This window comes from Onychomys torridus, chromosome 9 (assembly GCF_903995425.1).
Source record: "Onychomys torridus chromosome 9, mOncTor1.1, whole genome shotgun sequence".
Taxonomy (NCBI): Eukaryota; Metazoa; Chordata; class Mammalia; order Rodentia; family Cricetidae; genus Onychomys; species Onychomys torridus.
The window spans coordinates 49,610,495-49,624,883 of record NC_050451.1 but is presented as its reverse complement, the minus strand read 5'-3'; the positions used below and the strand labels follow the sequence as shown (position 1 = coordinate 49,624,883).

The window sequence follows — 14,389 nt, the reverse complement described above, 5'->3', positions numbered from 1 at the left end:
GTGAAAATCTGAAACACATCTGGACCTAATACTTCATCTTAGGGATTATTAACCTGAGTTGTTTGGTTTATTTTCAACTAGATTAGCTATCACAAAGGCCAGACAGAGTTTTCTGTGTAATTTTAGCATTGAAAGTTCTAAGTGCTGAATCTAAGCATCAAAATAACACACACTTTTTAAGTAAAGCAGAATTGGGTAGCACCACAGCAGAACGTTTAGCCCTCAATCACTTACCTTCAGAAGTCTGGTGCCTGAGGCACAAACCATATTCCAAAAGTTAGGGCTCATATGTGAACCAGCCCCAAACACAGGGCTGTCCTGAAACACAGGAACTGTCAGAGATGCTTGATATGGTTCAGTTATTTTCAACCCCACCCCAACTAATTCTGTTCCCTACAGAGGTAAAGCAAGCTCTTAACTAAATCAGTGAATACCTAGTAAGGCTGCATAATTGTGTACTTTCTATCAGTTAATCACAAGGAAACCTAACATCTCAGTATGAAACACACAGGACAATGCTATCCTGAAACTCACAACGAACACATACAGATACATACCAAAACTCAAAACATGGGAAACACTAAGCTTGATTTCCACAAATTGTATTTCTCAAGAAATCACCTGAGACTGCAGAGATGCTCAGCAGTCAGGAGCACTGACTGCTCCACCAGAGGACCCAGATTCACATGGTGGTTCAACATAATTTTTAACTCATGTCCCAGAAGATCTGATGCCCTCTTCTGGACTCTGAGGGTACTGCATGCACGTGGTACGTGGACACATCCAAAACACCCATACACAAAAATAAAACTAAAATCTCAAAACAAAAAATTTTAAAAACCAAATAAAAATTATTTTCTATATACATTTTATTTATTAAAATTATGGCATTTAATATTAACAGCAGAAAATATTCATGATTCACATCCAGAAGCAATTAACATTCCTTATTACAAATGAAGTAAAAAAAATCTAACATGTTCTGTATTTAAGCCCTTAATTGCATAAAATATATTTAAGCATCATTTACAGCCAGTGCACTTATATAAGTTACTATTTCCTTTCTTTGACATTATGCAAAAGGATATGTTAAATATGTATGTTAGGACTTTCAAACATCATGAAAATTAAATGTCAGTTCTCAGTCATTCATGGGGGATAGAACACACTGATAATTCCCTTTGTAAACTACTGCATATCACCTCAACAATTTGAGCAATTTTAATGTACTTAAAATAAAAATTTTAAAATTCCCACTAAGTGCCATATTGAAAGACAGTTTTTTTTCACTGCAGCACCTTTAGACAACAAAAGATTGCATCCTGTTCAGCCATACTATACAAATTATGACATTTGTGGAAAATATGTACACAAAACATAACGCCAATGTTCTTTTGATAAATGTCATGTTGTTAAGCAGTTTTAGAAACAATATCTAGTAGTAGGAACCGGCACTCTGAGATTTCCATAAGTTATCTTCAGAAATCAGGAAGCTTGCAAACACAAGTATAAAAAATCAAAATAAAGATGTAAAGTGCACCCAGTGCACTCCAAGGACCATCTTCACACTCGTAGTCAAGTAATAGTCAGGATTAAATACTGTACCATTTTAAAATGTACAACTTAAGATTTGAAACTGCACCAAACGCACAATCAGATCCAGCTGATAAGAAAATCATGCATCTAAAGTGTCCACTTAGAAAGTGATAGGCTCCAAAGACCCAGTTCCCTCATATGTCCAGTGTTTCCTAATGTCAAAAACATGTTTAAAAACAAAACTACCTTCCTCCTAACCAGAGACGTGTGTAGACTCTTATCTAACAAACTGCTAAGCTTTGGTTACATAAAGTGCAGCTCAATAATGTGCCACCCAATTGTTCAAACACTCCTAGGAACTCTACAGTTCACCGCCATCTTCAAAATCAGTTTTCAATTCTGCTAAGGTTTCTATTAGGAGTCATACAGCTTCAAAATGTTTCCAGAACATTCTGCTGAATGCTTCACAACTCCCAGGTACTGGCAATGAAGCTGAATGAAGTACAGAAATTCGTATTTGTGCTATAACACATCAGACCTGGCTCTGCTTTTTTCTTTAAATACTTTCACACCTTTTGTTGTATAAAATTCTCAAGTTTTATGATAATACAGGCAGTACATTCCATCACCCTCATGGCAACCTCAGACGTGAACCTGTCGTTGGGGATCTGTGGGAAAGGAAGCAGGTCAGGGTATCTAGTTTTCAAGCTATCTACACCATAGGCTTCCAGTGTGTGCACATCATTCGTCAGCCCTTCCAGCTGCTGACTGTACTCCTCAATCTTCTGGGCAAGTGCAGTTGGCTTGACGTCTTTGTCGGACTTCCCCCGGACAGCATAGTCAGCCGCAATCAAGGCTAACTTGGTGGAAAGGTAGCACTTGAAGCACACCCACTCATTGGCATTCTTGTGAAGGTCATTCCTGGCAGCTGAGAAGTTTGCTCTGGCTTGTCTTAGCCATCTCCGGGCTTCCACCGGATTGCCCACAGACTTGAAGGTAGGAGGGACAAAGAACCTCTGGGAGTATGTCTGTCCAGCAGAAGGGGGGCATTTTTCTTTACTTTGCTGTTGCCTTTCAGATTTATGGCTTGTGGCTTCTTGATTCCATGAAGTATAAAACCTCTGAAAAGAGTACTTGTCTGACTGAAATCGGGATGCAGGTGTTGAAAATGTTCTTCTTGAAGCTCTGTCTGCATTTTGATCTAGAAAAGCCTGTTTTTCTAATCTGTTGATTTCATTCTGCAGATGTTTGAAAACTTCATTAGCAATATCATGATTCTCTGGATTTTTGTCAGGGTGCCATTTCAAATACAACCGTCTAATGATCTTCTTTCGTTCTGATTCTGGAAGCTTCCAAGCTTGCTCCACCACAGATGTCACTTCTTTTAAGATTTCTGGTAAAGCATTTACCTTGAGCTTTTTCGGGGAGTGGTGTTTGGAGGAGGGAGACTTGTGGCTCTCTCTGCCCGAGAAAAGAGGAGGAATGCTTCTTAGACCAGGAGTTGGGAATTCTGTGGGGCTTGTTGGCGTGGTGGGAGCACTGTCTCTGCTCTGAGAGCTTTCTTCGGGCCTTGAGAACTTGTACAGATCAAGAGAGCTGACTATCTTATACTCACTGTAGCCAATATCAATCTGATAGATCTTTCCTAGGAAACTGGTATTGTCAGCATCTTCTCTTTCAACTTCTTGCACAATAATTGCATATGTGTATGTTGGCTGGTATGACCCGTAGATATCACCACCTTCAGCATCCACAAGGTACCCAACATATTCCCCAGGATAAAAAACATTCATTGGATCCATAAGCAGTGTATAATGGATCTCAGCAGGTATTGGTGTACCAGGCATGGGAAGTTCCAGTTTTGATGGCTCAGAAGAGTCGTATTTTACCCCTAAACTATCAAGTTTCTCGCTGATCCTGTAAATGTCGTTGCATCCCAGCATAGCAATTAAATATGATGTGTCAGAAATCAAGTTGTCAGTTGCTGATTTAAGTGTCATTGCTAAGGCTAGCAGGAAGTTAATGTCTTTACTGTCTGAATGCTGGATGTAGAGCAAGATGACTGCGTTGCCAAACCGCTTCAGAAAAGCGAAAGTTTCACTCCTGCTATGGGGAATAGGATTAAAACCTTTAACCCTTAATGTTGTCTGAAGCTTTTCAAAACAGGACACTTTCAGCCCTTCTCTTAGAGCTTTGCAAAGTCTGATGGCTTTTTCTTCATTGGCCAGGAAAGCATTATCATTTTCATGTTTCATGATTCTAATGAGTCCTGTGATGAACTGCTCTGAAGACAAGAGAAGCTGCAGTCTTCCCTGAAGAGAGCACAATGCTCCAAACTGGCACACTTTGGGAGTCTCTTCATCAAGCTGCTCTTCAAGTATACTGCTCAGCAGACGAGGTCGAAGCTTTTGAGGAAAAAGCATTATCAGCTTAGTGTGGAAACCGTGGTCTTTCCCTAAGTAGCACTGGCTAAGATCAACTAACATTTGCACACCAATATTGCCTTGGATTCTACTTTTATAGTGTGGTGCATCATCAAACACCAAGATGCTTGACTTCACTAACCTACCGTCCTGGCTCGGAAGGTAGAGTGCCAGGTCCCGGGCATTCTCCAGATCACTCCTCACCTTGACTGAATCATTTTGTAGACTCTTGAATAGACCAGAAACCACTCTCTTAACTGTGCGCATTTCATTAGGATCTAACTGCTTTCCTTCAGAATTTTTGAATATGCGGCTTAATACTTCAACATATTGCTTAGTTGAAATAATATCTTCAGTGCCTAAATGTTTGAACAGCTGATGAAATGTGCCAAGCTCTAAAGGTAGCTTGTACAAGTAAGGTTTAAAATCAGCTTCATATTCCAGGTTTATCACTACTTCCTCAGGCTTCAGAAGTTTCCAGCCATCTTCGACCATCACAAAAGCAACACCCCGAAGCTGAAAACGGAACTCCCGTTTTTCTGCACTGAGAAATTCATATATGCTCCTTAGGACCTTAGCTCTAGTTTTTACCATTTCTTCATCCAAAGTTGTTATGTTGCAAATGTTTCTGCAATTATTAATGACCTTATCAAGAGGGGGGTCCAAGTTAACATTAAGCATATTTAAAACTTGCTCAAGCTGTTCCTGTGGACCAAGGTCACTGCCTTCTTGTTCTTTGATGCTCAAGGGTGTAGCTTTCTCTGGAAGAATAGGGCAGGATGTCCACAGCAGCTGGAGCACATCACACTGCTTGAACTTTGGATTCACTTGTGCTCCATTGAACTTTATGAGAGGAAGTGTTCCATTTACCTCCTGGTACTGAGGGTGAAATCGAATGTATTCAGCAGGGGCCCGTTCAGGACACAAGAATGGTATTAAGGATAGTTCCTTCAGAAAATTCCCAGATAACAAATCCACTCGTTCTTGGAATATGTGATGGAGAAGGATGTCAACTGTATTTTGCAGGGTTTCTTTAGACCAGTTTTCTGTATTTGCCCTCACACTGATTTCCTTAGCAAACTGTAGCAGCTGCTGCTGGGAAAGTACGTACTTTAGTCCAACATTTCTCAAGAATTCCACCCAGGATGTCATAAAGGCAACTTGATTTTTAGGTTTTATTACTTGTTCCAATTTTTTAAAGAACTCTTTAGGAATAAACAATTTTTCAGGAAGCATAACTTCAAAAACTCTCACAGTTCTATCATAGAAATGTTTTGCTTGTTTTAGTCGATTGTTGGCATCATGGATAATCAATAAGCTTTCCAGCTTTTCAAAAAGTTGTTCCTTAATCTCTGACAGCTCTTCAATGCTTGACAATCTATTCTTCAGATAGATCAAGTGCTCTAATTTTGCCTCATAAGAGAGATTTTCAATTTTTGGCAGAAGGTGTTTCAAATACACCTCCAGATCATCTACTGGCACACAGCCAAGCACCTCATACAGTTCTTTTAAATATATCTTTTCTTCAAGAAATGCAGATGATGATGACTGGGTCCATTTTTCCACTTCAGCTGAAGGAATACTTTTGGTAAGCACATAACATGTTCCAAATTTTGCAATGCTCATATAGCGGCCACTGATGGATTTGTAGCATGGAAGAGACTTTAAAATTTTTATGTCATCCTGGGACATCAAGTGACTCAAATTACAGTTGAAATACATTAAAAGTGCTTCAAAGTCATTTTCCACTAGTTTTTCAGTCCTAAATGTTGAAGTTTGAACCATATAATGTACAGCCTTCAGGATGCTTGTGGGACTCTCTATGTTTGCTGTGTGACTTGACAGCAGAGGAACTAATGCACTGTCTTTAGAGCAGATTTTGTTCAAAGCAAGCTGAATACAGCCGGCTTTCATTAGAGCGTGAAACACCTTATCACTCTGAGCATTTGGGAAAACGGCAATGTGCATGAGGCTCAGTGGAATCAGCACATCTCCCTCAGGAACAACAAGCTGACTGGCTGACACAGTGAACTTGGTTCCTGGAAGCAATGCCCAGTCTTTGAGGATGTCAACAATGACATCAAATGCTGGCTTGGGTTCTTCCTGATCTTCTGTGACACTTACAGATTCACTGATAAAATGCCAAGCATTCTTAAGCCAAGATTCACTGGCAAAATTGTCTTTCCACTTTGCACAGTTTTTGGTCTTATATTCACGAGGCAACACAGAAGAGAGTAAGTCAGCAAAGCTGGAAATGTCAAACACTTTTGCAACTTTGCAGTTCAACAAAACACTACTGTATTTCAAGTATAAGGTGTTCATAAACAAGTCTTTACGTGATGGAATTAATTCGTGGTATGTTGTTAGAAACTTGGGTCGTTTACCATCAAAAATCTGCAAAACGCTGTCCAGTGTGATGAGCAGAGGCAGTCCCTCAACTTCAAACTCACTTTCTTCAGCATCTTTAAAACAGTAATCAACTAAAAGTTTTAAACTATGAAAAAGTTTTAGGTTAGTTTGCTGAAGACGGCAAGGCAGCTTCCCAATATGGCAATTAGTATCAGGAGACGAGAAAGTCATTAAGAAGGACCTAACATCAGCTGGAGTCACATAGCTAACAGGAATATCTGCATCTATGAGACAGTGGTAAAGATTGGCAGTTTCATCACAGTTATAAACCAAGTTGAACCCAATTTCTAAAAGCAGGTGCTTTAGCCTGTAGACATTCTCTGCAACTGTTTTTCGAGTTGTGATGTTATAATCTGCATTTTTAAGGTGCTGTAATTCATCCTGTAGCAAGTTATCAAAAAATGGTCTAGTTTTATTCAAAGTAGACATATTGATCCAAGTAATTATAACTGCAGAGTGCAAATCGGAGCCATCAATATTTGGAGCACGAACAACAGGTAAAAGACGTTTCATGTCTTCATGAATGCAACTGTAAAGTGCTTTTACTAAGCAATATAGATCTGGCTGCAGATCAAGCCTGTTAACTGGAAAGAAGGACAGAAACTTCTTTAATGTGTCCTTTACAACATGAATGGGTGTGTTCTGTAAAACTGATAATGTTGGGTCAGAACCAGGGAAATACCGTTTTTTTAACTGGATTAGCAATTCAACATATGCAGGTGCTATTAATGCCGTCATTAAACTATTATTCCAGTCACTTCGAACACCAACCCCATTATCATCACGCCACAAGTTTCTTCTGGCTGAATCTAGAGCAAAGTGGCCGTTAACATGAAATGGCAGCCCTGTCTCCAGAGAGAGAGGCAGAAAGCAGAAGGCCCTGTGAGGCTTTTTGTAGTTGTGAGTAATGCAGGCAGCTACCCCACCACGTGGAAAGAGAGTGATGTCTTGGTTCTTATGAGCTGATACAACACTTTTGGATACTTTGTCCATACTTGAAAATCCTGATCTATTGCAGATCAGCCATGTGGTCAGATTTCCTTCAGAATCCTCAGTGTCCATAGTGTAGGTTATCTGTTGAACTGGGATATCCTTGAGCTGCCTCTTTTTAGTAACACTATCAATTACAGAGGCGTGGAATTGCTTCCTTTTCAGTCGGTCTCCATCAGTGATCTTGCCCTTCACTGAATAGAGCACATTCAAACCTCCTGTGGTCTTATCTATTTCACAAATAGATATTTTTTCCATGTGATTGAGAAACATCAGAAGTTCTGCCCCGTCAGAGCGCAATTTGTCCAAAAGATTCTGGACCATTCTGTCTGATGATGGAACGGAGGAAATTTCTGAAACTTGTGCCATTTCTGCATTACGCAGAGGAAATCTAAACATTGTACAATTGTCCAGTTTAAAATGGTTTCCCAAATAAAGATCCAGAACATCTGAGAACTGGGTTCTAAAGTCTGCATCCAAATCTCTAAACATACGTCCAGGACTAACTGATGTGGCTCCTGGTGCATATCTGGCATGGGGATCAAAAATACACAGGATATCATTGCCAGAAATAAAAGAAGGGCAGTCTGTAATGTGATACACAGAATTGAACCCGATTCCATATTGTCCCGTTTTGCAAGGATTTCCTTCTTTGGTGCCTTTCCCAAGATTCTGAATTCCTCTCACATCATCTTCTGTGAATGGCTGGTTGTTGTACACACACAGTGCTGGCCCTTGCAGTGGGGCCCACTTATCATCAAATATTCGGTCAACAGGATGCTGTCTAGGATCAAACACAAAGCAGATTTCTGTGGCCTTTGCATCATCAGCATTTTGAAGAAGCTCTTTCAGCATTTCCTTTTCTGAAGGGTAGGCATTGAGTATGCTCTTAATTCTGCTGGTCAGTTTTTCTTTCTGCCCAAATTCTGTGCCTAGAGCTGTGAAACAGACATTGGATGCATATCTTTCTAAGGCTTTATGTCTCTTTGGTATTGCTCCTAGTTTTACAGCTACTTCCCGGGGTATGTCAGCATGGCAATACTTAACAGTAGAATCCTTTACTTTTATCCAGGGACAGTCATTGTAGCATAATGACTTAGCAGGGAGAAGCAGGAGATTAGTGTCTGGCAGTAATATTTTGCCATAATTTTTCTCACAGAATTCTTGTCTCTTTTCTCTAATGAGACTCCAGATTCCTTCACTGACTATTCGTCGGCAAAGCTGAAAATTCTCTTCTGTTATTTGTTTTTTTCCTCTTTCTTGATCAATAGTCTCTAAAACTAGGGCAAAATCTTCAACTGTAAATGACTGCCGCACACCCACACTTTCAAAAAGTTCACGGAAATTATTTTTATACTTGTTAGGTAACTGATAAAGGTATGGTGCTGCTTCAAAATTCAAATGAAAAGAAACTCTTTCTGACTCAACATAGACATTCTCAACCAGAATGAAACGAAATGGTTTTAGCTTTTCAATAATTGCTGCCTTGGCCATTTCATTCTGCATCATTGCTTCATGGAGATACTTGTAGCAAGCATTGGTGATATTTTCCTGATACAATGTAATGCCATCGTCAACTGATTTTGCAACTTGCTTCAACTGGTTTATTACCAGATCAACTGTTGGCTTCTTTAGTAAACCCAAAAACTCCTTAACAGCCAATGACACTGAACCACAGCCTCTAAAGGAATGGGAATTTTCATTGAGAATTGGTTGCAAAAGGCAGACTATATCTTGATGTTCAGCTGTGTAAAGGTCCGTTGCTGCAAACATGGTTTCAGGCTTAAAACTGTTCCCTTTCCACTCTAAAGAAAAACCTGCTGGCTTTGTTAGAAACGGGAGGAAGGGGATTGTTTGGTATTTTGCAGAAAAATCCTTTGCTCTAGGATCCCTTATTTTTAGCTTCTCATCAATAAGGCTTAGGAGAATACTGCTCCTTAGACAGGCAGCAGCATGGTCACTTTTATTAATCTCAGCTACTGACTCAGCACGCTCTAGCATGTCATCCCATAAAATATCGTCTTTTGCCATGCCTAACTGAACTAGCTTAATCAAAATAATAGGATTGAGGTAATCCTGTGTAGAGCCATAAGGGAATCTCCCATCTTTAGTATCAAATAGCTTTGCAACTCGTCCTTCAGGGTGGATCAATCTTGATGGCAAAACCAAAGGATGGCCCTCCAAGGAGCAAGGAACACATGGGGTAACACGAAGAATTCCTGAGAATTCATCCAGTTTTTCATTTAGGACAAAATTCATTAAAGGATCTCTCAGTTCTGCTTCAATTTCCTGAATATTAGGAAAAAAGACTTCTGAAAAAAACTGTCTCTCTGAAAATGTATTTTCAAGCAGTATCTGTTTGCAGCCAGCCTCTTCAAATCCTGCTTTTACTGAAGAAGGAAGCTCAACAGCACAGAGGTTTTTGGAACCTGTTTTCTTGAGGTACTTCAGAAATATCTTGAAGGCTGCTGAACCAACATCTTTCCTTTGAAGTATAGAGTCATCTAGAAATCTCACATTCTTCATGGAAACCCAAGTAGAACCATCAGAGAAGACTCTGGTCAACTCCTTCCCCTTCCCATGAGCTATATCTTCATAAAATCCTTGGCAAATCACAGAGAAGTCATCATGAACTAGATCAGGATCAGGCCACACAGCATAGTAGGTATAATCAGTCAGCTCCCCACCAGTGGCAAGGTCCCGTAAGACACTGAGGGCTTGTAAGTAAGCTTTCACAATGACATGCCTCATGAATGTGGTATTCCATCGCCCTTTTGTATCTGTCTTCCAGATTTCTTTCCTATTTGAAGTAACAGCAAAGCACCCATTGATGTGAATTGGCAGCCCTGTTTTTATTCGGAGAGGTAAATAGCAAAACACCTCTCCTATGTGTGGTTTCACAGTCCACTTCTGCTCCTGGATTTCATGTAAAAGAACGCCTACTGCCCCACAAGGAACCAGCCCTAGTCTTTTTCCACTTTCATTCAAGGAAAACTTGAGAGCCTCTCCTGTATCCATGCAGGAGCATATAAGCCACGTGGTGCAATCTACCGTCTTTTGTGGCAACTCATCTGATGGCTTTTTTGACTGGCCAGACTTAGCCATTTCAAAGAGAGTAGCTGGGTCATCATCTGGACCTCTAAACAATGGTGACTGTAAGTCAGCAATCCTCCTAAACACATGGTGAAATTCTTCGACTGTGATCTGAAGAATGCAAGATGACTTTGGCACATCGGTGGGGAGCTTCTTGTTGCTGCTGCCACAAGTCTTCATGAGTTTAGCAGCTTCTTTTAAAACACTCAACACTGGTGCACTCAATGCTTTGGAGGGGCAGGCTTTTTTCTTAATTATGACTGTATCTTGTGCTAAGCTAGGGTTGGTTTCTTCTATCTTCAAGTATTTCAAATACATTGAGTTTACACTCTGAGTGAAAATGATAAGTCTGTGCCCACAAAGGCTAAATTCATCCACTAGGGAGTAAATATCTGCAGTGTTGTAACAGGTACTGCTAACTTCACTCACTTTTGCTTCCTGCTGTGTTCTAAAGGACAGCCGGAAAAGAGTTCCATTGTAGCTATAAGGGGCTTCTACAGCCAAAGGTAACTGACAGCCAAAGACATCTATAAATGGTTTGAACTGATTTGGAAATTTCCTAAGTCTTTTCTGCTGTTTACTCCAATTAATTTTGATTCCAGGATTAGATCTATCTTTTATGTGTTTACTGATATGATTTATGTTCGGATCAAACATAATCATAAATTCTCGACTCATAATGATGGGAATGTCAGTAATGTGGTATACCGAATTAAATCCAAGGCCAAATTTCCCAACTTTGTCAACTTCTCCCCTTTTTAAAGATTCTCCTAACCTGGTTATGTTTATAAAATCTGAATCTGAGAATTCAGAATTGTTGAATGACCACAAAGCAGGTCCATGGCAAGCTGCCATCCCTGGGTCTAGGAGATTCTCTCTGATGTCCATATTTCTTCTCATATCAATCATGAAACTGCATTCTGTAGCATTTGCATCATCGGCGTTTTGGAGAAGCTCTTTAAAAATATCTGACACAGAAGGATATTCTTCCAAAATATTTTTAATCCTTACAGTAAGAGGCTCTCTTTGTCCTGACTGCTCAAACCCCATGTTTTCAGGGTTGATCAGTCTTGTACTAAGGCAGGGAACTTTTAGCCACTCCGCAGTTTTCATGGGTATGTCCTCATGTACCAAAATGATTGGTTCCACTGAATCTTCAAGTAAGTCATTGAGGTCATCAACTTTGATATCACAATAACAGCACTCATGAATTGGCTTCATGACAAGTTTGGAAGGATTTTTGCTATGATAAATTGGAACTGGTGTATTAGGGCTTGCTGGAATCTGGTTGCTATAGAGCCATCGCATAATATTCAACATAAGATGAAGATTTTGTTTACTTTCTTGTTCACTCAACTCCTGGTCACTTGTGAGATAAACCTTCTGAATGACCATGGAAATATGATCTGATGTTAACTCTTCTATTGAGCCACAGGCCTTAAACAGCTGGTGGAATTTTGCCATTGTTTTAGGCACATTATATAAATAAGGCTGAAGATCCAGATCATGAATTGGTTTTATCACAGCCTGGGCAAGAGGACAAAAGTTTTTGCCAGTCCAAACCCATGGAAATTTCAAGGCTTTAAAAGAATCCTTCCCTTCATTCAGATGATCGTGCATGAACCCATAAATTTCAAGCAAAATATGTTGGAACTGGTAGTAATCTTCATCACTGAAGGTTTTTGAAGTATACCAGTCAACAACAATTTTAAAGTGTTTTAAGACAGCACTGATGCTAGGCTTTGTGAAGATGCCTAGAGCCTTCTCCAAGTTTACATGGACACTTTCCACAAGAGGAAGTGAGGAGCCCACTAGAACTGCATGTGCTGCATCACACATATCTGGAGGTGCACAAAGATTACAGAGATCCCCTTTCCAGACTAAGGAACCTGGATAATTTGGAGGCCTTTCCTTGCAGGCTGGAACCCATTTTATTTTCTTCAATGCCATCTTCCCTTCAGAAGACTGGAAGAGTGTATGGTTCTTATTCAAGACTAGTAAGAGTGTTTTGGCTTTCTTCAGGAGACCATCCTGATTCTGACAGGAACTGACTTGTAAAGCTTCAATTTTTTTTGCCACTTGCACAACATCCTTCTCTTTCAGGCTGGCTTCATTTTTTAAACCAATCTGTCTCAAAGAGTGAAGAATATCTGATGAGGTAAAAATTGCAGGTGGGAAGCAGGCTTCCTCCTCATTATAAAAGAGATCCCTTAGTACCTCTATATCAGGATCAAAGAGTTCACTGGCTGTTACCACACGCTCCTGTGACATAGGGATGAATTTTAATGGCATCAGCCAATCAAGCACATTTGGATTCTCATTTTTAAGAGAGGACAGATTCTCAAGGATCCACAGCATAAGATGTGTTACCTCTTCCTGTGTATAAAACGCATTTTCAATATCTTTTAAAACAAACTTTAAACAGCTTGTAGTCTTTAATTTTTCAATTTTCAACATGTTTGCCAAACGAATGGTAGCTTCATCACTACTATCTATCACTGAAAGAGATAGTCGCAGATCTGCTGGAAGTTTGGCAGTATGATCCAAAACTTTACATCCTTTTAATTTTGTGTAAGAGGAAACCCCTTGATCAGATGAGTGATTAATTCTTTTGAATATTGTCAATTCTTGAATTATTCTTTTCTCTTTTTCACTGGTATCAGTTAAGCTGGCCAGAAACTTCCTTAGAGCATCCTTGTGGGTTGGAAGTAATGATGCTATTTGGTTACATAACTTCTGCAGTGGTATCTTCTCCATTATCTGCAGAACAGCACTCGGTAGTGGTGAATGGATGTATTTTTTAACAAGTGGATGCTGAATAGAGGTATCTAACCTTTTCAGGACAATCCCCCCAAGTTTTTGTACAATATCTGCTAAGAATTCTGGAAGCTGCGCTTCAGTTTCATCATCTAAAATGACTACTGATGGGATCCTGAGTCTAATGAGTTCCACACACGTCTGATCTTCATCCAGTAGAGTTCTGGGAATAAGTGGCATCTCATCAAACAAAGTCAAATCCTCGGAAAAGTGTATATAGAGATTCTTCCAAACCATTTTAAGCCATGAAATGGATGGGTGATGTTTGTCTTCACTGAATGGATACCACTGAACCACCAACTCCCTGCCAGGCCAGAATGTATTCATTACTTCTTTAATAAGACGTGCAAATCGTTCTGGATTTAGAAGCTGCAGCTGAGTACATGGTCTTCCTGTAAACCACACACAGAAATGTTATGCACAATTCTACTTTAAATTCTTCTGGTCTCACAGTTAAGATGGCACTAGAAAGCTGTTTTGAGAAGATGCAAAAATTCAGTATAACTAAAGTAATTTTAAAATAATGATAGTCTATACATAAAATAATACTTATAATAACCTCTAAAAGAAGTCATTTCTTCACAAAGTGCTTATTTTAAGTAAATATAAAAATACATAAAATGTGAATTCAAAAGAATCTAGTGTTCTAGAGATGGAATCAACGTGAAAAACAATGTTTAGCTGTCCACAAGTAAAAATACCAAACAAAATGCAGATAAAATTTACATATTTTTCAGTTAATGGGTAAACATTGATAAGCAGACCCAATACAAATATCTTTGGGGCTTATGTATTTTCGGCACCTCACCTGCATGACTGTGTAGGAAGAAGAGAAAGGCTCAAAGTCAGAGCAGAGGCTGCAGTCTCCATTCAGAAGCTAACACTTTCTGAAATGCAGGTAGCAATGGTCTCATGGACTTTCCTGTGAGTTTCTAATCACATATGCAATCGAGTATCAGCTAATGTCTTAGAGCCTTGAACTCACTCATCTGGAAAGCAATGGGGAGGAGGCTCTACCCACAGACTGTCCTATACACAGCACAGCTACAGTTTGGCCAAGCTTGCTATTTATTAAAGTGTGCTCTGTAGAACCAGGGATTTTGTAGAAATGCTTCAAGGCA

At 39.6% G+C, this 14,389-nt stretch overlaps 1 protein-coding gene across 5 annotated transcripts in view; it reads right to left on the bottom strand.

Moving 5' to 3' along the window:
• Positions 1-853: 853 nt before the first annotated feature.
• The window catches only part of Sacs (sacsin molecular chaperone), an 80,021-nt gene continuing 66,485 nt past the window's right edge, over positions 854-14,389 (bottom strand). For 4 of the 5 annotated variants that reach the window (XM_036199617.1, XM_036199618.1, XM_036199621.1 and 1 more), the window contains one exon: positions 865-13,660. In XM_036199617.1, the coding sequence (XP_036055510.1) occupies positions 2,103-13,660 (11,558 nt within the window). In that variant the 3' untranslated portion in view covers positions 865-2,102. Of the gene's footprint in view, positions 13,661-14,389 lie in introns of all 5 variants that reach the window. The other variant, XM_036199619.1, reaches the window with a different exon arrangement.